Source organism: Benincasa hispida, chromosome 4, assembly GCF_009727055.1.
Source record: "Benincasa hispida cultivar B227 chromosome 4, ASM972705v1, whole genome shotgun sequence".
Classification (NCBI taxonomy): Eukaryota; Viridiplantae; Streptophyta; class Magnoliopsida; order Cucurbitales; family Cucurbitaceae; genus Benincasa; species Benincasa hispida.
This window is the reverse complement of record NC_052352.1, coordinates 2895352-2919499: the sequence shown is the minus strand read 5'-3', so window position 1 is coordinate 2919499 and position 24148 is coordinate 2895352. Positions and strand designations below refer to the sequence as shown.

At 33.1% G+C, this 24148-nt stretch overlaps 3 protein-coding genes across 9 annotated transcripts; 1 reads left to right on the top strand and 2 right to left on the bottom strand.

Moving 5' to 3' along the window:
• Positions 1-5883: 5883 nt before the first annotated feature.
• LOC120076622 lies at positions 5884-8256 on the bottom strand. 3 transcript variants are annotated; one of them, XR_005481585.1, is made up of 3 exons: positions 8005-8256; positions 7201-7542; positions 5884-6703 (listed from the first exon to the last, which is right to left on the bottom strand). XR_005481585.1 is itself a non-coding variant. In XM_039030500.1 (3 exons), the coding sequence occupies exons 1-3, from the start codon at positions 8121-8123 to the stop codon at positions 6282-6284; spliced, it is 570 nt and encodes a 189-aa protein (XP_038886428.1). In that variant the 5' UTR covers positions 8124-8256; the 3' UTR covers positions 5884-6281. The 3 variants fall into 3 exon arrangements, 1 of the variants encoding a protein (XP_038886428.1); XM_039030500.1 differs by having other exon boundaries at positions 7514-7542; XR_005481586.1 differs by lacking the exon at positions 7201-7542.
• Positions 8257-13284: 5028 nt separating this feature from the next.
• LOC120076336 (RNA pseudouridine synthase 2, chloroplastic) lies at positions 13285-18218 on the top strand. 5 transcript variants are annotated; one of them, XM_039030133.1, is made up of 9 exons: positions 13285-13707; positions 13951-14094; positions 14331-14564; positions 14714-14916; positions 14999-15122; positions 15403-15578; positions 16031-16133; positions 16945-17032; positions 17461-18218. In XM_039030133.1, exons 1-8 carry the CDS (start codon positions 13372-13374, stop codon positions 16963-16965), a joined length of 1341 nt encoding a protein of 446 aa, XP_038886061.1. In that variant the 5' UTR covers positions 13285-13371; the 3' UTR covers positions 16966-17032; positions 17461-18218. The 5 variants fall into 5 exon arrangements, with proteins under 5 accessions (XP_038886061.1, XP_038886060.1, XP_038886059.1 ...); XM_039030135.1 differs by having other exon boundaries at positions 13286-13707; positions 16951-17032; XM_039030132.1 differs by having other exon boundaries at positions 14714-14912; positions 15004-15122; positions 16031-17032.
• Positions 18219-20294: 2076 nt separating this feature from the next.
• On the bottom strand, positions 20295-23032 carry LOC120075144. Its single transcript, XM_039028318.1, has 3 exons — positions 22882-23032; positions 21067-21734; positions 20295-20929 (listed from the first exon to the last, which is right to left on the bottom strand). Exon 2 carries the CDS (start codon positions 21543-21545, stop codon positions 21078-21080), a length of 468 nt encoding a protein of 155 aa, XP_038884246.1. The 5' UTR covers positions 21546-21734; positions 22882-23032; the 3' UTR covers positions 20295-20929; positions 21067-21077.
• Positions 23033-24148: the final 1116 nt, after the last annotated feature.

Genomic DNA, 24148 nt, shown 5'->3' with positions numbered 1-24148 from the left:
TCTAATGGAACTTAAGTCTTATTTTCTTTAAAATGTTCAAAAGAAATTAGACTAAAGTTTAAGTCATTTAGGTAAGTGTATTATGACATTTTGATCGGATCATAATCATTAGTACAGGATATTTGTTATACTAAGCCTAATTGATAGAGATAAGATGAGATCTCAACTTCGAGCATTAGGTACAATTTGGATAAAATTATGCCACAGCAGGAGAAATATGACCTTGTTGAAATTGGTACATTTTAGGTACTTAGTTAAACATAGTCCAAATGTTTTAAAATTACACTGATGCCTGACTCCACTAAGGATATACAATGGAGATTGCAGTTTTGAACGTTATTTCCTCCAAAATGTTTGCGAAACAATGTTGGATTATGAAAGTGTTGTAAAACTTGTTTATGACATTTCAGGATTTGGGTAAGTTGAGACATTTGTGTTAAAATAAACCCTTAGTGAAATAAATGTTCAAAAGTATGCCTAGTTGTAGGTAGTCCTTGAGGAGTTTATAACTGGCCCTTTGGATATTCCAAAATAAAATGATGTATTTGTGTGATAAATACTGATTCATTTGGAAAGTTAAAGGTTGCAGGCCTATAAAAAGGTCACGCTGTGTCGATGAATTTGCTTCAAGTAAAACCACATAATGGTTAACAAGTGTTGTTAACCACTTATTTTCATTTGAACATCAATTTCTAATTGTCAAACAAATAAGTCTGCATCGTAATGAGAGAGTTATGAGATAACTCAACCTTTGCAAAGGCTTACTTGAAGTCTTTGTTGTCATATAAGATGACAAGATGAAAACTTATAAACCTTACAGTAGTAGGAGAGTTATGCAATGACTCAGCCTTTGCCATGACTTATTGGAAGTCAAAGTTGTCATATTGCATGTCAATAATTGAAGGAAGTTGACAAAGAGAAATTTTGTTAAAGTCATAAATTATGAGATAAAGTAATATACTTAATCTCAATCATTTTTTTGTAGATTTTTGTTGATGAAGCAACCTCAAAGAATATGAACAGATTTGCAAAAGAGATATTTGAAAGTGTAGTACTTGGAGATAAAAATCTTCAAAGTAAGACTTTGGGCATCAACCGAAAATTAGCGCTAAAACTATTGGATGAAAATGGATTGTGAGTCAATTTTCTAACTAGTTTCTATAATAGAGTCAAGAAAATTTTCAAAGATTTAATTGCAAAAAGGTTTGTAAAATTGTGATGTTCATTTGAGAAATAAATTTGACGATTCAAATCTTTGAGAATATAGTTTGATATAGTATCATAACCAATAACTATGAACAATGACAATGTTCTTGTATAAACAAGAAAATGAAACGTGGATATTTATTTATTTTATATTCATATTTGCTCATTATTTATGAAGTGGAAATCAGTAAGAAAGTTTGACTATTTAACCAATTTTCAAATAGTTGATTTGAAGTATTTTTGTATATTAAAAATCCACATACATTTTGTTTAGGATATGATTTTAAATTTGTTTCATGCATCTTACATTACACAGTAGTTGTTTAATGTTCGATGCAATTACTTTAGATAGAATGGTAATGTATCATTCTACAATGAAGTTTATATATCTAAGGGAAAAGTTTCCTAAGACACCTAAAATGTTGAGGGACGTAAATCTTACATGAGGCTTAATTAACATTTAATATACAATTAGTTAGTTGAATTAGTAAAGTCAATGGTATGACTATTGAGTTTTGAAAATTAAAACTTATGAATAATGAGATGTGGGTGTATATAGTTTAAGATTTGATCTTTTATGGGATACACTGTTTCATATTGGATTTAGAGAAATCTGTGTTTTATCTTAGTTGGTGTATATTGGACGATAAGGAAATCTTTTGCTTGTGAAGCAATAATTTGCATAAGTCAAGTATGTCCTAAGATATTTGAAAGTTGTTTTAGATATAACTTAATCTGACCAATTTATGAGATAATGTGGTGCGAGAATTGCATTTGAGGATATATGTAACCACCAACTTATAGAATAAAATAGAACAAGAGAAATATCTTGTTGGTGAATAGATGGTTTTTGTTAACATAACAGTTTAAATATATAAAAGGATTCTCTAAGCTAAAGTGTGAGAGGACTCCTAGGTTGTCTGGGACTAAGAGACATGTCTCTAGTGTGCTAGGGAAAGTGGGAGAGCATGTAGGGTATAGATTATACCCTGGGACGGTTCACATTTTCTTGGCTTTAGTGCAAGTATGGAAATTGTTGAGATGTATTCTCTAAAGCCTCGTAGTTATATGTTATTTGAATAAATAGTTTATTAGTTTTATATGCAATGGTCCATTATACAAAGATCCAAGATTATCTAATGTGACTTAAACATGTATGTGGAGACATACAAGTGGATCATATTTAAGTGATAATCTAAATGGTCTGTAGTATATAGATAAGGTTGGGTGCCTTATCCTGGTAACACTATTGCTACGACCCGCTTTGTAGTTCTTACAATTAAAGAAAATCAAACATGAGGATTTCCATGAGCAACAGAATAATCGTTCCAAATTCCATTCGAAATTGAACATAAACAATTATAGTCATAAAACGGAAACTAACATGTCATGCACAACATGAAATTACAACATGCTTTAAGATAATCGAGGAATATAACATACATACCTTTGAAGACTCATTCTTCAAACTTCCTCGATCATGAACGCTCATTCAGTCTCCAAGACAGCAATACACGAACGCTCGAACACAACGACCGCAACACAGCACGATCAATAAACGAACATGAACCCAACATTCTCAAAGATTACAAACCTAACAAACGACCACCAAAACCTCGAACTCGATCGAGTTGAATGAGGACACCGCTACAATGGTTACCTTGGTATTCTCAGTGTGAGAATCCAGAAGTATGGGCTCTGTATGGACTTGGTTAGAGGAAGAGATTGGAGGAACAATAATCGTGTAGACGATTGAGCAAGTGGGAGATAGGAAGTTTCTATCGTATAGATGAATGCTCAATCGTATAGAAGAAGGCAACCTAATATATAAACAATGCCCTGCGATCGTTTAGCTACGACCAGCTGAGTGAACTATCGTATAGTGACACTCCACGATCGTTTAGTCTCTCTATGAGCTATCGTTTAGTGAAACCATTTCTCTTGACAACATCTCCGTGAGTTTCTTTTCGAATCAAGCAACTCTTCTAAATTTAGGAAAATGTTTTTCCTTTTATCTCACGGTTACCAAAAAACCACCAATGACCTCCTACTTAATTGGTTATTAGAGAAAAATAGATAATTATCCAATAATTAATATTATTATAAATAGTATATATAATATATATATATATATATATATATATATATAATAACAACTTACCATATTATATTTATAACCTATAGTTTTAAATATTTCATCTCATGAAACATATAAATCATAGTTCTTTTTCTATTTTATGGTATTTAATATAAATCACATTTACATTAATCCTCCACTTGATGTATCTCATATATCACATCGATTATATTATATATAATCAAATTTCCTCTTATCAATTTAAACATTTCAAATCAACCCCAAGAACTGATTCTCAACCTGAATCCATTAAACTACCAAGGGGACCTTATGGACCTGTAGCTGAACTCAATGGTATGTAAATAACTGACTAAACTCTTTAGTCACGAGATTCACTATCCGTTAACTGCCGGATACTCCACTAAAGACCGACAGCTGCATTCTTCTTACTTCAAATATATTTTATGTCCATATCAACCAATCAACAGTGCGATAACCCTTCACAGATTGCTTGTAAGTACAACTGAGCTAATTTACCGTTATGCCCCTGTAGTTACATCTAACTCCTTAAGTACCACTGATCCCTCTAATGAACATAAGTCATAGTCCTACTATGACTAAGTCCTCTCTTCCAAATAAAAGTTGTGGCCACTATATTCAAGACCCAAAATCAGCCCTTAAGGGAGTAATCTATCTATTTACCCCTGCTTCGGGGAAGGAGTGAATTTTATCTCTTGTAACTGAGTTCCCAGCTCCTAAATCAGAAAAATCCCCAGAAAGGTAGACTTGTTGAGTTGGCGATCTGGCCACTCTCACCCATACTAATCAAAGGACCGCCCTCAAAGGCAGGAGTTCCCAAAACACTCAAGGTTAAGGTCATGTCACCTAGGTCGTTTAAGTGAGATGTAAGTCTCAAGTATCAATGACATTATATAAAGAGACTATTCATCTCGTGGTCTGGTCTTATACAAACTCCTTATGTAGGACATCCCCCGCTCGCATGTCTCGACATGAATGGTCAGGATCAATCATCTGTAGTAGTTAACAACACTCGTAAGCCTCTTCAAAATGGGTCGTATCAGTAGTGTCACCAGGATCAGGTATCCCTCCTTAATCTTTATACTACAAACCTTTTTAGGTTATCACTTATGGCATGATCCACTTGTATATCTCATATACATGCTTAAGTTTTCATACAATAACCATGGAGTTTTGTTTATTGGATATAAGTAAATACAAAATAAAATAACTCATATTTTATTCATAACAATGTGTACAGTTTATAAACTACGAGACTCCGGGAGAATTAGGACACCAATCCCAACAACAATTGTTATAAAATGTTACAAATGATCTACAAAATGCATAGTCTCTTTTTATAATACCGTTGTTAGAAGAGACTTATATTTCATTAGTATGACCATAGATGACTTCTTGAATCCTAAGTGAGTTATGAAATTTTTCCCATGAGGGCGATCCTTTGATTTGTATGGGTGGGAATAACTAGATTCACTCATTTCCTATTTAGAGTAAGTAGATAAATTGCTCCCTTAAGGGCTGATTTAAAGGCTTGAACAATGAGACGCCTCACCTTCTCTTGGCACGAGAGGGGTTTAGTTATAGTTAGACTATGACTAATTGTTCATTAGAGGGATCAATGGTACTTAAGGAGTTAGATGTAACTATAAAGGTAGAATGGTAGTTTGACCCTGCTGCACTTACGAGCAATTTGTGAAGGGTCAAAAAACTGTTGATTGGTTATATCTAATGGACACAGAAATATATCTATAGTGCAAAGAGAACAATTGTCGGTATTTAGTAGAGTGATTGGTCGTTAATGAAGGTTGATTAATTTAATTAAAGAGTTTAATTAATTAATCAAGTATCATTGAAACTTCAATCTATAGGTCCATAAGGTTCCTTGTTAGCTCAATAAGAACTAATGAGAATCAGATTAATTTTAGTTTAATTTGAATTGTTCAAATTAATTAAAGAAAATTAATTGTATAAGATACAATTAAATAATGTATGTTGATACATTATAAAGCGTAATGTATGTTGATATATTATATTAATTTTATGAAAGAAATAAATATTTGAATATAATTTAAATATTATTTATATGAATATGATTCATATAGAAACTATATGTTAAAATTAATGGGAATATGATTCATATTAAATTTATATATAGTTTTATAAGAGAAATAAATATTTGAATGTGATTCATATTACATTTATATAGTTTGATGAGAGATAATTATTTGAATGTGATCCAAATATTATTTATATGAATGTGGTTGATATAAAAACTATATATTAAAAATTAATATGAATATAATTCATATTAATACTATAGGTTATTTGAGAGAATAACAAACTATAAGTTATGTTATATGTGATATAACATATAGTTTTATATATATATATATATTAAAATGGTTAATATATATTAAATTCAAATTTTGAGTTTGAATTTAATTTTACAACTCCGTTTGGGAGTTATTCTCTCAAAATTTTGGTTGAAAATAAGAGAAAGTAGTTTCCCTTATTATCTCAATCACGTAAAAACAAGAGAGAGAAAGGATGAACATCTTCTTCATCCTCTCAATCTCTCTTTGTGTATTTCTTCCTCTCTCAGAAATCTCTTTTAAACAAAGATCTCCCTTCGCCAAAATTATTCCAAGTGAGCCCACAAAACTCCGCTGTAATTCTCACCTTAAGAATAAAGAGGAAGATCTCGTGGTGGCATCCTTTTCCTTGTTGTTGTCGCTGCATTCATGGTGCCGAGTTCGAAAGATCGAAAGAAGCAGTTCATGTTCATGCTATATAAAGGAAGCAAGAAGATGGTGTCTTCAAGGGTATGTAATATCCTATCCCTCTTATCTATTTTCATCATAGTACAAGCATGCTTAGATTAATTATGGTTATCCTTGTGTTTCTGTCACTTTGGATTACTTTATATATTTTGTAAAAAGAAATTTAGAAACAACTATATCTAATTGCTTCCGTTGTAGAGAATTTCAGTCCCTTCAATTTTGCCACTTGGGTCTATCCCTACCATGGGTGGCCTTGAAGAGCTTGTATTTAGTAAGCCAAGCCCTATCAGCTCTAATGATGGGCCTGTGAAGAGGTTGTTCACAGCTTTTAAAAAGAAGAAAGCGAAGCAAAAGGGTGAAAGTTTAGCCACAAAGCCCTTGAAGAAAAGGATTATTGTAGAAAGGAATGGAGGTAAGGTGGCCATACTTGAGGCCAACCTTGTCGATTTAGAAGAGGAAGAAGAAGTTATGTCACTCAAATGAAAATCAAAGAACGCCCACGTTGAGCCATCTATCGAATGTGTGGAAGGAAACATTTGGTGCAGTGAAGAAGAAGTCGTCCTCCCTCCATTCTGTGTAGAGTAGTTGGCAACCAAGATGCCTGAAAAGACAAAAAAAAAAAAAAAAAAAAATGAGGACAAGTATCCAAAAGCTGAAAGAGGATGCCCAAAACCTCATTGCTGCGACCAACTTTGAGAAAGAATTACGCAATGAAGAGATTGCAGAAGTAGGCGTTGCGGCCAAAACTAGGCCTTATGTGCCAAAAGTGGTGATGGATAGGGTGGAGGAGGCCATTGAAGAATTGGAGCAAGAAATGCAAGAAGAAAGTGACGAGGGGAAGCAATCTAAGGTTGAACGCATCTAGAAAAACATTAAAAAGAGAAGATAAGAGAAAAATTAGGAGAAAGAGATGACAGAAGTAGAGAAAAAAAGAAAGAAAAATTGAAAAAAGAAAAAGAGTGAGAAACAGACGACGAACAAAAAGCCTGCAGAAAAAAAAGAAGGATAAGGAGGTTGGAGAAGGAAGCATGGTGCTTAAAAACCCTAAGAAGAAAAAGAAAGATAAAGGAAAAGAAAAGATGGTGGAAGAAGAGGCACCAGAAGAAGAGGACTCGCCCAAGCTATTATTGGAGATGGGATTTTCCTCTAAAGATGCATCAGTGCTAGCATTCATCACTGGTATAATTGTTGTGTTGGGCTAGTATATGTATTGTGAGGGACCCAACACACTCAGGCCAGCTGTCGAGAATGATACTTGCTCGATGCTAGCTGCTTCCATGCACCTCATAGTTGGTACATTAAAATGAAGGTGAGTAATGAGGATCGACGCATCACAAATAAAGAATACATCTCCAATGTCTAGGCTTAAATAAAAATCCGGCTAAGACAAGAGTTCAGTTTTGAAGGATACTTGCTCGATGTTGGCTGCCTCCATGCACCCTATAGTTGGTATGTCAAAATGAAGGTGAATTACTCGAATTAACACCGAAGTTCTAGGAAAAAAAAATTGTATTTTCTACACCAAAACAAAGTATAGATTGTTAATGGAACGAAAACTGATTACACCAACAGAAATAGCAAAAACAGTCAAATTTGTACACCAAAAATCGAACAACACACTAAGAACAACAACAATCCAACAAAATTCTGATTATACCAACATAAAAAATAGTCCAACAAACATAATCAAACAACATTCTAAAAAATTTGTACACTCAAAATAGTCAAACAGTAGTCCAACAAACTTTGAGATAACATAATTTGAGAGGAAACAAACTTTAAGATAACAAACTAAAAACCAATAATAATAACTCCCCTTCTACACCATTTAACAACCAACATAATCATTTTACCTCCTACACATATCATATCGGATAGGGGAGATTCGAATTTCGGACATACCTTGGATATGAGGAAGACAACAGCAAAAATGGGACAAAAATACGGCCCATGGCACGACTGACGTCCGATGGGACAAGAAGGAGGCGAGAGCATGGATTGTGGGTTTTCGATGAGAGCATGACTGACTGGCGACGACGATCGACAAGGAAGACTGAGGAGATCGAGGGTGCCTGTCGACTGAGTCTGAGTTTGATCGTGGGTGAGGGAGAGTTTGGAGGGATTGTGAGATGAAAAATGAGGCGGGCGCAGGAGCACTTAAGGATTACTTAGGTTGTTATTATTATTATAATTATTATTATTTTATATATATATTCAGAAATCAGAACTATATATATATATATATATATATATATATATATATATAATTATACATACACATACACACACATACATACTCAAGGCAGGGTGGACCAGGGTCGGGGAATATAATCCTTGTCCCGCCACTGGAAAGGTAAATAGGGAAAAAAATTCCCCATTACCTTCCCCATTTTTCATGTATTTGGGGATTCCCCTCCCCGCTCGGGGTGGTCCCACGGGTTAAATGGACATCTCTAATTGGTGCATTGTTGAAATAAGATTGTCTGGAAATAAGTAATTGTTTTGAGAAATAAGCTTGCCGCATTTAAATTAGGGAAATACTTCTGTAGGAGAGTGAATGAAACTTTGAGGTTTGTCTAATTAATCTCAAACTAGGACACATGTTGAGAGGTCAAGTTAATGCATCAAATTGAGTTATGATTTATACTAAAAACTAAAAAATATGCTTGAGGACAAACATTGTTCTAAATTTGGGGGTGTGATAACTTGTAGAAATACTAGTTATTGTAGCTTTTTATTTAAAATAATTAGGAAATTAAGAGGAAAATGCATTAACTTGAAATAAAAATCATGTAATAAACAAGATTTGTGTTCATACATTTTCATAGCTCATTTTGAACATAGGATTTCTATGAAAAAAGCAAAAAATCAACCAAGGAACAAAAGCTACTGCCATGAACGTATAAGAAACAGATCAACTCCAAATATTTCACACTAAGAAGTACCATGCGATGAAGAAGTAAAAAATGACAAATGTGTGGGTGGTGAATGTCAAATCAGGATGCAAGTTGGTAGTCAACTTTGAGCCAGTCGCGACAGAACCAATGAATTTGTGAAGCAAGTAATCGGCACAACAAGGCATAGAATTAAATGCATGGTGTCAAATTATCATTGGAAAGTGGCTGAGAAGCTTCCTTTTAATGCCTATAAATAGCCCATCGAGATTCAAGTTAAGACTTACCAAGAGATTGGCCGAAATTCTGTCCAAATTCCTCCACGTCTTCCATCATCTTCAATCTTTCGAGCTTTGTTTGAAGAATTCTAAGTGAGAGCTTAGTCTTCTTCTCTGGAAAGTGAGAGAGCTCCACCACCTTCACAACAATCACTTAGAAGTAGCCAACACTAAAGTTAAAAGAAGCAAGAGATTACAACCAGCAACTTGACACACTTCTTTCTTTTCATTTTATCTTATTATTCATCCATTTAAGTTTATATTAAGATATTAAGATTTAAAACTCACTAATTCTTAATATAAATATGATTTCCATTCATTTCCATCTATCCATACTTTCTTGTCTTTCCATTATGAGTAGCTAAATTTTTAATGGGTTGAGAAGACTGATCTAACATTTTTATAAATGTGCATAAGTAAAATTTCATCTTGTTTAATGCGTGCTTAATATATTGCTTGAATCCATTTGACAAATCAATTTAAGTAGAAAAATCAACTATTTGAGAGAGTAAGCGATTGTGGAATTTGTTAAACAAGGAAAGAAATGATTTTAGAGATAAAGTAAATCTTTCGTTTAAAATCAACTTGGTCATGCGGCTTAGAGATTAGATAAATGTGGTTCAAATATCAAGAGATTAGCTTTTCATTTTAAGAGTTGATAACATGAACGTCTACTTATGCATTATTTAAGAAAATGTTAGTGAATCTTCTCGACCCTACTTTATCAATTGGTTTTTCCTTCACTTCAATGCAAGTTGTTTTTATTGTGATTGCAACCACCATCAATGCTATACATTTATCATTCATCGCATCATCAACTATCGCATACTATCGTTGCATCACATCCACATTATTCATCTTCACCACCACCTTCATCCACTACCACGGTCACTTGTAATTATTTAGTAGCCATTTCACTTATACAAACACTCATTCAACGCATCAATTGATATTCATCGCATAAAATTATTCATTGAGCCCAAACACATCTTTATTATAAGTCACCACATTTGACTTAGACTCACCAGGAAACATTGTTTAAACATAGACTTGGGTTTAAATAAGGAAAACTTAGGTTAATTCATATATATACATCAATTCATTCAGTGAAGACATGACATAAGGCTATTAATCAATTGTTTAATAACAGCATACAATATCTGAACACAAGATATGACAACCCTAGAAGGGGTGAATAGATTTTAATAAAACTAACTAAAATTTTTTACTTAGTGGGCCCAAATAAGCAAATTAGTACATTTTTAGTTAATAAGTAATTTAAACAAGAATTTCATACAAATACATTTATTCAAAAAAAAAAAATCAATAAATTGGCATAAACAAATTCAAGAACAAATTGTAGCAATTAATTTTAAGAATAAATATTACAATTAATTTCATACATTAAACTATAATAACAAATTAATTGCAAAATCAAATAAGTATAGGGATAGAGAAAATTGGATAATTCTATTGTGGTTCGGTACAATTGGCCTACATCCACTTCTGAAGTTCTTCTTGGGTATTTCACTGGATGTTTTTTGAAGAGCACACTTACAACTCTTTCAATAAAGTATACAAATTGTAGCACACAACAAACCAATCATCACAATACAATATATCTCTCTCAATAATAAAATAAAAATAAGAAGAAAATTAAAGCTTAGAGAGAGCATCAATGGAGGCTTAATGAATTACGGAGGATTGTAAAAATGTGAACATTGTTCATTTAATTTTGGAGAAGATAAAGAATTTAAATCGAGAGGAAAAAGACGTAGACTAAATTTAATTTGGACCATTAGATATAGGTAAAAGAAAAATGAATGTCAGAGATTTGAACTCAATTAGTTGTGAAATACGAACATAAAATAATATAATAATATATACTTTTAAAAAAAAAACATTTTTCTTTTAAAAATCAACAAAAAAAAAAAAAACAAAAGTCTACAAGACTAATCATTAGATATAAATATAAATAATATTAATTTTTTTTTTGAAATTCATCCAAAAATAATAAACTAATGTGTTCGAATTTTTTTTTTTTTCACAGAAGACTCGTATTGTACAGTTAAAAATATGTACATTTCTGACATTCGTGATTTGTCACTCAATTTAAATTAACAATGTTATGAATAATCCATTTCAATTCCTTCCGTTACCTTCCGATGACAATTTTCCAGGATCATTTTTTCCCCCATAAAAAAAAAAAAAAAAAAAAAAAAAAAAAAAAAAAATCTAGAATCTTAGGAGGAAAATTGTTAATTAAAAAATAAAAATTTATTAAGAAAATCAAAACTAAAAAGCAAAAAAGAAAAAAAGAAAAAAAATCTTTTTGGTTCTTAGATTTTTTGTGTAGTTTTTATTTGGTTCATAGGTTTTTAAATGTTACACATTTGATCATTAAATTTTAAGTTTCGTTTCAATTTAGTCAATAAGTTTTAAAATGTTATAATTTTACCATTGATATTTGAGTTTTTTTTTTCGATTTGGTCTCTAAGTTTCAAGATTTTACAATTTTTAACCTCAATTTCTCATTAAATATTCATTTTCAATTATTAACGTCAATTTCTATTAATTAATTGAAAATAATTATGAAATAAAATTTAAAATTTAATTGTAAAAATGATAAAAAAAATAGTGAAACTTATTTAATTATAAATATTTTGATGATTATTAATTTATTAATATAAAGTAATACTAGAGATAGAAAATGAGTATTTGATGAATAATTGAAGTTAAAAGTATAAATTTTGAAATCTATAGACTAAATTAAAATAAAACTCAAATTTTAAAGATAAAGTTGTAATTCACTCCACTAGGGACAACCTTTGTTTGATTTAGCATAGGGAGGTTATTGATGGAGAAAGTCAAGTAGGGTCCTCTCAAAAGAAGGTTTATTTCCATTTGTGGACTCGTACTAAACCTCCAGTTTTGGACTCGCGAAACCCTCTTTGAACTCTGAAAGATGGGCGTAGACTCGAATTAATGTTCGTGCTGTGCTTCTGAAGGGAGGAGACAAAGGAGAACAACCCCCCGTGATAGATAGAGAGCTTGCCTCCTTGATAGCTGGAAGTTCCCCAAAAGTATGAAAAGCTGGAGGGCTCTCCTCTTTCAGTCTTTCCTGCCTTGAATCAGACGGCTGTTTTCGTAACTCCACTATCAACTATCAAGACAGAGATGCACTACTCCATCTGGAAAGAGGTCAGAAATCCATAATAGAGTCCGACCTGGCACGATGAGTCTGGGGACCTTTGGGGTGGGTATATACCCTGAAACACAAAACTGATGGCTCTATCGAGACGTCTTGTGGCGGAAGGTTTTCACACAAACCTATGGGTTGGTTAAAAACTTTCTGTCAAGTCCTTGAGGCTTTTTCCTCAACCAAAACGAAAAAGGTTGTAAAGGTCGGAGCCTTTGATAATCAAGAAGCTAATGTTCTTCCACAACACTGTGACCCCCGAAGCGATATTCTTCTAGTTACGGGATGAAATCCGGCACCCTTTCTTGTGCTGTGGGCTAAGCCCCTATCTCTTTATTCCCTCTTTTGGTCATATTCAAATAGCGGAGATTCACGAAGAAGTCTTAGTCACTGGCTACAGGTTTCTTTCCTACCGGACTGTTGGCAACGACGCTTTTGAATGCCCCTAACTTTGAGGGGGTCGTAGCTTGATTGGTTCGAATCCAAGTCATGAGATGGTAGTGACGGTGAGGAAAAGACATAAATCGAATGAAATGAAATAATGGTGAGCCACCCGCTTCAACAACGGCTCCCCCGCATACGGCTCAAGTGGCGAAGGCCCTTTCGTTGACAATAGGCTAAAGCAACGGGACAACATGAAAAAAAGGAGACGAAATATGAATGAACTAACCTAGCTGGCGAGCGATCCCAGTTCGTAACAGAAAATTTTAAAATTTAAGAATTAAATTGAAAGAAAACTAATATTTCGAAATCACGGACAAAATAGAAACTAATCCTAAAATTTTAGGGACAAAAACGTATTTTTCGAAAAAAACCGAGAAAAAAAAAAACCATCTTTCCGGGTGAGCAAACAGCTGATAAGCGAAAACCCAAAAACGCAATATCGAAGACGGGAGAAATGATTTCCGTTTGTTCTGCTAGAACAATTCAAGCTTCACCTTCTTCTATTCAGTTGTTTTTCCCTCGAAATCGTAGAAGAATCACTCCAGATGTTCTTCGATTTTCCGTCAATCTCTCCACTAGATCCTCGGATTACGATGAATATGGTGAAGCTCAATCCGAACGGAGAGCCAATTTCGCCGGAATCAGACTAGAAGAGACCGTGGACGTTAATCCCGGTAAAGTTCGTCTTGATTCTTGGATATCTTGCCGCATTAACGGCATTAGTAGGGCTCGTGTTCAGTCCAGTATTAGGGCGGGACTAGTTTCAGTCAATGGCCGAATTATCGACAAGGTAGCGATATTTTTTCCGTAGAGAAGCTACATTTGATGACTTTGTTTTATTTATTTATTTATTTAGTTAGTTAGTTTCTTTCAGCTCTTTTGCTATGGCTATCAAGTGGTCTGTAATCTGGATGTTGATTATATTTTATTTTATTTTATTTTTTTGCTCTAACTGTCCTGTTTTTTGTTCTATACTTGAGTTCTTAATTTGTGTGTTCATTGGCAACTTCTATATGGTTTTATACTCGAGCAGGTTTCTCACAATGTAAAAGCTGGGGATATGATCAATTGTACAATTTCCGAGTTGCAACCATTGAGAGCTGAACCTGAAGATATTGATTTGGATATAGTTTATGAAGATGCACATGTTTTAGTCGTAAACAAACCAGCACACATGGTAACGATTCAAAAGCCCTTATGTTTCAAGTCCGATATTGTTACTATCAGTACTATTGGAAGTCTTTGGTGGATGCAAGATATCAATACTTGTGGATAAAATTAATAAAGTTGAAATTTGCACTCGTCTGCATTTAGGATTAGATCCATCATCCGCTTTCTGAATCCCTGTAATTACGTTTGTCTAAATCCTAAGTAGGGTTCCAATTTGTGATTGCGGTTTTCTCCATGATTCAGGTTGTTCATCCAGCACCTGGAAATGCGACAGGAACACTAGTAAATGCCATTCTTAACCACTGCAGTCTCCCAATGGTTGCAACATCAAAGGGGGAACTTCCATCGGATATGGATATTTCTGATGATGAGTTCAGTTCCGTCGAAATTTTTTCTAGAGTTTCTGAGGCACCTATTCGTCCCGGTATTGTGCATAGATTAGATAAAGGAACTAGTGGATTGCTTGTTGTTGCCAAGGTGATTTGCTCTCCCCTTTTAAGCTTCCTTGCTGCTGCTTATCTGAAGATAAAAGCAGACAATTCAAGTTTGATGCTTCAACAGCTTGCAGATCAAAATCACATGTAATACCATGTCTAACTCCTAAGTTTGTTGCATATGAACTACAGGATGAACATTCCCATGCTCACTTATCTGCTCAATTCAAGCTACACTCTATTGAGAGAGTTTATATCAGTCTTACGTGTGGAGTTCCTCCCTCAACTGCTGGACGTATTGAGGTACCAATTTGCCGTGATCCGAACAACCGTATCCGCATGACTGCAGTATCTGGAACAAATAACAACCCACATGCAAAGCACGCTGCTAGTAGGTACTTAGTTTTTCTTCATCTTTTATTTATTTTGGGTACTTAATTGTTCTCTAGTATATAACATATTTTAAATATTATTAAGTTTAGGCGTTCATGATGAAAAGTGGAAACACGGGACATTTCACAGGTATAAAGTAATGGAAATTTTAGCTCAAGGAGGTTCTTCATTGGTTGAGTGGAGATTAGAAACTGGCCGCACACATCAGGTGCGTAGTGTAAACTTCTTGCTTCTTGGGTTGCTACAGATGGGTAACTTTGTATTACAATCCATCAAACAATGCGTTTTAGAACATAAATTATATTCTCTAAACACTGTGTATATATGTGCAAAAACATACATTTCTTCTGTTTCTAAAAAATTTCTCTATGATACTGTTACATCTATCATTCCACTTGGGCTGCAGTTTCAGTTTTTTTCTCCTTTTGAATGTTGGAATGAAGTTTTTACTTTCTACTCGGCCTTAGGAGTGAATATTTGTGAAGTAGATCCGTGCACACGCAAAGCATATGGGAATACCGTTACTTGGAGATGATGTCTATGGAGGTACTAAGAGCATGGCCATGTCACTGCTTCGAAGTAGAACATCCTCTAGTTGTCACAGCCAACTTATGCAACATATTTCTTCATTGGAGAGGCCCTGTCTTCATGCTCTGACTCTTGGGTTGGAAAATAATTCTTTAAGAGCTCATTTAGTTGCATTCTTATTTCATTTGCCTTTCTTTTTTTGAGATGTAGATATGGTTTCTTATCTCTAGCATTTTGAAACTGAATGAAATTTCTATTTTTATTATTTTTCTCTTAGAATTGTATGCAGAATATCAAAACATTAATTCGACATATATTTAATTCCAAGTTTCAGATAAAACTTCCACTTTTTGAAAAGAAAGTTTTTAGAGAACTAAACAATAACGATTGCTAATCACATTTTTGTTCTTTTTTCAATCTAAAAAGAGAGAGCAAAAGCAAGAAATGTTAAAAAATATGTTTTCAATTTTTATGTTGAAAGAGCCGCAATAAAAGGTGAAAAACTAGAAACAAGGTCGTTAAAAATGAATCTTAGCTTGTTCATTTCTTCTGTAAACAACTAATTCAAGATCACTGAACAATTTGTAGGTTTGTACATCCTCACACAGGGAAGAATATACGATTTTCATGCCCACCTCCAACAGACTTCGCTGAAATTTTGAGTCAGCTTCGTGAAATTGGCACAAAAAAGGTAGCCCTTATTTTGTTTTCTTTCATTTTGTTTACTCGAGTCAAGCTCTTTGCATGGTAATTGGTTATTTTACAGATTTAGCATCCATCCATCATAATGAAGAACAATACCAAAAATGGCCTGAGGGCTACAATTGACACAACCAACCTCATCCATCGCTACCTAGATAGTAATACGTGCCTCCTTTGTGCCCCTTTTCTGGCCGCCCCCTTGCCATGTTAGCTAATACCAAGTCTTCTCTATTTACTAGCTATACTTGACCTTGTTCTTGCGTTTGGAATGACTATTTTATTGATTTACTTTCCTTTTGTACTTCATCTCTAACTTATTCTACTGAACTTGAAATAAATTTAAGTTGTTTAATGAATGGGTGGGAATTTAACAATACATAAAATATATTTTCTAAATGTTTAAATGATGTTTTTGGACATGAAATCATTGGAGACATGATAGATATGATATAATAACTAAATATCAGACAAAGAAACATAAAAGTTCTCCTCCTACTTGCTTCTTATATGTAGTATGAATATAGACCTTTGTTCTAGCTATGCCAGATTATCTATTGTTCTAGCTATGCCAGATTATCTATACAAGTGACGTAATGGAGACAAATGCCCAGACCAATTTTGAACTCTACATCATCAGGAACTGTACAGGAATATCATATCTTGTGGTTAATATCTTGCAAGTCCAATGCTACATAGTGCAACTGAAATAATTTTGAGCTTTACGACCATATTAGATGTTGAACAGTGGTTGCTACCATACGGTTTTCCCGTTTAACAAATAACAGTGTTATGATAAAAAGTTGCAGGTTACCAAATCTTAGCTGGAAGCCTCCGGTATCTGGCAAGTAGACTCATAGTCAAATGACTCGAGAATGAGAGACCAAGAAGGTACATTAAGCCCTTATATACGACGATTTAAGTTGGGATGTCTGAAGCTCAAATTTAAATTTTTGATAACTTAGATTCATTTAGTTTTTGAAATTTAAAATAGTTAGTCACACATTCCCAGACGTTGAATTCTACATATTTCTAATCTCTGCCATTAATATATGGATTAATGAAACGTAGACATGACATCTTAATTCATTTCTTAAAATTTCGATGAAGAAAAATAATTGAATTCTCTCGTTTTGCCACCCTTCCTTTTATATTTCATTTCCAACTTTAGCAACCTTTCCGCCTTTTGCTTCTTTCCATAATAAGACTATGTTGGTGTGTTTTGCTCTGTGATTTTCCTTTGAAAATTTGTTTCAAATCATCAAGTTGATTTTCCTTTGAAAATTCAACTATCTGAATTTGATTACAAATATACGTAGGGAATGTTCCTGAATGCTCAATAACCCGTTATTGAAATTGAGATGTAGCAGCATGCAACAACGGCATAAGGAGCAGTGGGAGCCCCACACAGTATGGGTACTCCTGACGGTGTTTCTTTGGTCTAAACAAAATCATGTAAGCTACGTAGTTAGGGATATTAATATGGTATTTGTAAGGGCATAAAGATAATTAGCTAGAGAGTTAGTGTATTTGGTTATAAATAGAGGGAGAGGGATTGAGGGAAGATAGAAAATTGTTGAGTGATTTAGGACTTTGGGTATTCGGGCCTAATAAATCACTCAACAATTGCATACCTTCCCTCAATCCCCATTATTTATAATGAAATACACTAACTCCCTAACTGATTACTCTTATACTCTTACTAATATCCCTAACTCGGTACCTTACAAATCGTGGCCTGTGTTAAACATTTTCTTACTCCCCATGTGCGATGGAACCTCATGTTCAACTTAATATTGATGATCAGCCACCATTGCAATTAATCCATGTGGTTGAATATTCATTATCATTTGATTGCAAATATTCTTGAAGGATATTACTGCAGTAAATAGAGACTCCCTTGAGTGAGTTCAAATTGGGATTTTGGGATATTACAAGTTGACCGTGAAGAAGTGGACAAGCTCTTCTTTAGCAGGTTCATCTGATTTCAATAATATGTTTGATTTTGTAGAAATAATTTATTGAATTGAAGTTGAACTTGCCAGTAATTTGAATACTAGTAATTTCCAGTGTTCTATGGTTTGCAACTTTGCATTCTTTGGTTTATGTATGAATGAGAGTGATAAATTGCCTTGAGTATCAACTGTTTTTCTCATTTTAGTAATTTCTTTTGTTGTAACAGTAGTTCACTTAGGCCCGGTTGAGTAAAAATTTTGTTTAGTTTTCTATTTTTGAAACTTCTGCTAAGAAAAACTTAAACTTTTAGTCAAGTTCTAAAAATAAAAGGATTTTTTAAAATTACTTTTCTTAGTTTTCAAATTTTAACTTTGGTTTTTAAAACATCATTGGAAAACAAAGTAAAGAACAGATGAAGTAGTGTTGATAAGCCTAATTTTGAAAAACTAAAAACTAAATTGTAACTAAATGGGACTTTTAAACTTTTCTGAAAGCTTGTGAGGAAGGGAGGCAATCATGGAAAATGTTAGTTATTTGTATGTGGGCTCTGAAGAATATTATTAGTTAGAGGGCTCTTGTGTGAGGGGGTAGGGTATATATGGGAGGTAAGATTGTAGGTGAGGGATATCTGAAAATTGATCTTTGTAATTGTTCTTTTTAAGAATTGAAGAGGTAGGAAACTCTCGAAACTTCTCTTGTTCTGTTAATAAATAAAATTGAAGGTTGAAATCTATCACAATACTATCTAGCGATTTTAAATATTTTTTATGATAACAAAGCATAGTTCAATTGGATGAAGTAGATATCTCCTACAATCAAGAAATAAAAAATTTAAATCCTTGCCCGCTCATTTTGTTGGACTTAAAACAAAAATGGGATAACTTATTGTCAGTGAATGTGAAACTAAAGTTAATTTATTTTTCTTTCTTGTACTTCAATTTCACATGATACACAGCACGGTGGATTGTAGGTACAGAAAACAGACTGATGGCTGTTTTGGCCGTTAATTTTAATTAGTTATTGTTTTTACCATAACGAGCATTTATCAATTGTTTTAGTTAACTTTTTGAAAATGTCTGGATCAAAGTTATACTTGAACAAGATGGGAAGAATTTAGCAATCCATGTGTAACTTAGCAATTAAAATATATACTATAGGTAGGAGCAATTATAAATATTACAATCAAACCCAAAATAATGTAAAATAATTTACTAGTAAAATTTAAATTCACCTTCTAAGTCTATAAGTGGTAGATTATATCATTACTATGTGTCTATCAATGATAGACTTTAATAGACCATTTCGTTGACAAGAGTATATCACCAATATATTTTGCTATACACTTAATTATTATTCATAAATGTCCTACCTAATGTAATTACCTATTATCTAAAATAATGTCTTTCACCCGTACAAAAGTTGAATTAAAAAGAATAAAGATGTAACTTCGAATTTAGAGTACAACTTGAAATTACTTGCATTTTTCTAAAAGAAATGGAAAATGAACCGAAATTACCATTCTTGAACACAAAAAAGAAAAAAGAATTGGCTTTAATTTTATTCACAAAAAAAAAATAATAATAATAATAATCATGAATGGACTCTGAGAGAGGTAAGGGGAGATAAAATTTCTTTGATCAAAAGATTTCACAAATATCATTTTTTTTTCAATATTTAAGGGCATGTATACGGGTGATTTTAAAAATTCTCTCTTTTTTTCCTGGCAATATATAGGATGAGAAAATCAAATCTCTAATTTAAAGGTTGATATATGAACATTATCAATTAAGCTATACTCATTTTCCAATACATCTTTAATCACTCAAAATTAATTTTATATTTAATTTTACACTTTAAATGTACGAAGTATACCGAAGGTAGGAACACAATTTCAAACAGCAAAGTACCTCACATTCTTCAGAGAATCAATCATACATTCAAAACTAGTCAGTGGCAACCTTTAGACTTACTTGAAACCTATGAAACACATACTTCATGTGAGACAAAGAATTCGTATCAAACACGTATCAGATATCGTACTTTCAGATACTTCTCAGATACGTATTTGATGAGCGATTTGATACATCTATTTTTACATACTTTTTTAAAAGAAAAAAGATAAACAACTCATCTAATCTTTTTCAATCTAAAACTAGGCAATCTATTTTTTTAAACAAGAGAAAATGTACATTCAATGTATCAGTATCATCATTTTTTAGAAATATATATTAAAATAATATATAAAAAATGATGCATCTTTCAACGTATCCATATCTATGCTTCATAGCTTGAAACAATAATGCATTGTGGTATCCAGAGATCGATATTGCATTAAAGTAAAAAATTGATGAACTTGTTACTAAATACTAAAGATATGGAGCACATGGAACTACTACTAACCAACATCAGAGAAAGCTGATGAATTTGTCAAGCAATACGTGATACCCAATAATTATGGCTGTGGGTTTAGAAATCTTTTGGTGTAAGAAGATTCGGGTTAATTAGGTAACTGGGTGATATTTTAAGTTAATTCCCTTTTTACCCCACTTGTCATAAAATTCTAAGGAGTTTTCCCTTCTTGTATGAAACAATTTATCACTTTAATAAAAGAGGTTTATTTCTTGAAGCTACTTAGGCTAGATCGTCTGTGCAGCAGTTGACAGTTCAGAACATCACATCTAAGGACTCACTTCAGGATTGCCACCGTCTATACAAGCTAAAGGAGTTCCAGCAACCCAATATAAAAAATTAATTCAATTTCTGCATTTCATTTTACCTTCATTTTCTTAGAAACCAATCCAGTTCCTTTCTGATATAGCCCAAATGTCAATCCTGGAAAAAAGATCAGAAATCCAATGTAATTTACAAGTAAAATACCCTCTCAATTCATTAGAACCAAGTACAGAGCAAGGGTTAGTCTAACTTCGTTTTCAATTGCAATAGCAGGTGAGAATTGAGATAAGAATTACCATGTAATAAATCAGAGTTGATCTCGACCATTTTGTTTCTTATCAATCTCCTGCATCTGCTTCTCAGCAAGCTTGTCAAGAGCTGATTGCACTGCATCGCGCCCACCAATGAGAAGTCGGGTCACTATTTCTGGATCAGACTCATAACGGGCATCCTCAAACTCCTTTCGTGCATTCTGCCTGAGAACATCTCGCCACAAGACACCTCGAGAATCTGGCCACATAAAGAACCGAGTTGCCCGGAGAATGTCTCTATAGAGACTAAGAGCCTCACGCCGAGTGGTGGTGAGGCGTCGCTGGGTTATCAACTCATCCTCTTCATCATCGAAGGACTTTTCTTTCTTAACCACATGTCTGTCTAAGAGTTCAGCTACCGTGTCTGGACCATTGTGCAGAACTCGAGGGTGGAAACCAATTTTATTGCAGGTCAGAAAATTCTTATGAATTGACAGGTTAAGACATTTTCCTACCAACCTCATGGTCGTCTCTGCACCACTGCATGGGTCAACTGGATAGTTTGAATATTTCCTTTGGCGCTCAAAGGGACAATGCCAAACGATTTACTTAGGATCTGGTCTGTGCGTGGACAGCAACCTCAATAAACTCTCTATCATGATTGTGGACAACTTTGCTTATTAATGCCTCAAGACACTGACAGATGTACTTTCCTGCAAGGTACCAATGAAAAGATCATGGGAATGCAAGAAGAAGAGTGAAAAGGTATGAAGCGTATGACCAATTACCACATCAAAGAAGATTGAATTGAAAAAGTGCAGTAAAGATGATTTATACAAATCCTACGAAAGATATACGGAAATGTCTTTTGCTCCCCAAGAAAAAAGGCCACACGAAGTTGAAACAAAAACCCCATGAATATCATAATATCTATGGAATTCCATTTCGTTGCAAAACACAAACCAAACCATACCATAGTCCGTAAAAAGCCTACGGGAGAGTCCAAGCCTCTTGAAGTGCTTGGAGTTCAGTATTGTAATTTCCATCTTATATGGTACCACAAATTCAGGGTTATTTTCTGTCAGATTTCTATTGCAAAATCAAGGTCCTGTCAATTGGAATTAGAGCATCAACTTCGACCAGAATCTTGAGTTAGAGTTGGTGCTGAAGTTACTGAGGTTCTCAAGCGAAATAAAATGATATCATGGAATCAATGCAACTGGCTTTAGAAGAAATGCAAAAATGGATTCAGGTTTTCTAAAGAAAAGTCACGGTGATTACCATTTACAAACCAAGTCATACCTACACTACATTATTATAGATCCAAAACATGTTAATCTTAACCTCTCCCTCAAAACTCAAAATGCCACAAACGTTACTCATAAGGTATAATTATTACAAAATTTAGAAGTTGGGCCACACCATGAATGTTATAACTAGAAGTAATACCCTGCAACTAATAAAACTAATAATCAAGCCTCTGGCAATATGATAGTGCTAAAGTACAATCTACAGTTGTTAATCCATAACTACAAAAACAGTGTCCAGAAGGAATTGTAACTTCCATTGGCTAAATCCACCGTATTCAACCTAGAATAAAGTGATAAACACCAGCATTTCACAAATGTTCAAAAGTAATAAACAAAACAGCAATTATAATCACCAAATCCTCATTAGATGCTCATGCTGAAAGAACGTTAAGATTCAATGCTAATTACTCTGTAATATATTGCAATTGAATAACATTTGGGAACCGTGAGAGAGATATACGGAACAATCATACAAGAATGAACATCTAATCGTGATTTCAGCAACCCTAACATGACAGAATCTCAAAGGAAAAGAAAATCACGAACAAACCTTGAAGCAGCGAAGCAAAGGAAGATTGAGGGAAGGGACGATTGATCGGACAAACTGGAAGAAACAGAGAGAAGCGATTTAAGAGGAGGGAGATTGACGAAGGGGGGAGCTCGCGAGAACTGAGAAAGGGAGACATGGAAGGGTAAACATGGTATCGTCAAAGAAATTTTATTATTATTATTATTATTATTATTGTTATTATTATTATTTGTTTTTTAAAAAAAAAAATCAATTTNGTTATTATTATTATTTGTTTTTTAAAAAAAAAAATCAATTTGTAGTTCTAAACTTTTTAATGTCTATTTTAGTGCTTACTTTAGTCATTATTATTAAAATTTGGTTAACTCTTAAACAAAACGATGAGATGATTAATATTTTTAAATGACTGGACTATCAACTAAGTCATACTAAAAAAATATTGGGTTTCAATTTTGAATTAGGTGGTAAAGCAATTTTCTATAGAATTCAAAAGTTATTTTGCGTTCAAGGTTTTGGTCGTTTAGTATTTTGACACGTTGGTTGTTGACATTTTATTTCATCTTCATTTTGCTCAACACATGCTAGACGCGATTTGATCAAAGAGTTCAGATACTTTTTAAAAGTTCGGGACTAAAACGATCGTTTGTAAAAGTTTAAGAACCAAAATAAAACAAGATTCAAAGTTCATATATCAAAAATAAAATTTGAACTTTTTTTAGTTTTTCTTTTTGAATTTTAGTCTTTATATTTTTATGATGTTTGTTTTAGTTCCTCTACTTTCAATCTTAGCTCATTTTAGTTTATTTATTTTCAAGATATATATTTTGGTTGTTATACATTCAACTTTGATTCATTTTAGTCTTTATACTTTTAAAAAATGACTATTTTGGTTCGTCCATTTTAATTTTCGTGTTAACTGACATATTTGATCCCTATGATTTGGAGAATGTTAAAATTTAATTTCCATGCTTTCAAAAGTTAGACCCTAATTCCTATAATTTGATATAACATCATAAATAGTCTTTTTGATTTGATAAATTCTCATAAATAGTCCATAAGTAAAGATCAAAGTTACTTTCTTCATATCAGAAAATCAAATTTATAATTTAATCTAATTTTTATTTTATTTTTAAGGGGACCAAAATTATTATTTAATAAAAGGTCAATGACTAAAATGAATTAAAATTGAAAGTAGAGAAACCAAAATGAACCAAAACAAAAAGTATTGGGACAAAAATAATATTTAAACCTTCTTACTAAACTTATCAACGATGAAAAAAACAATGAT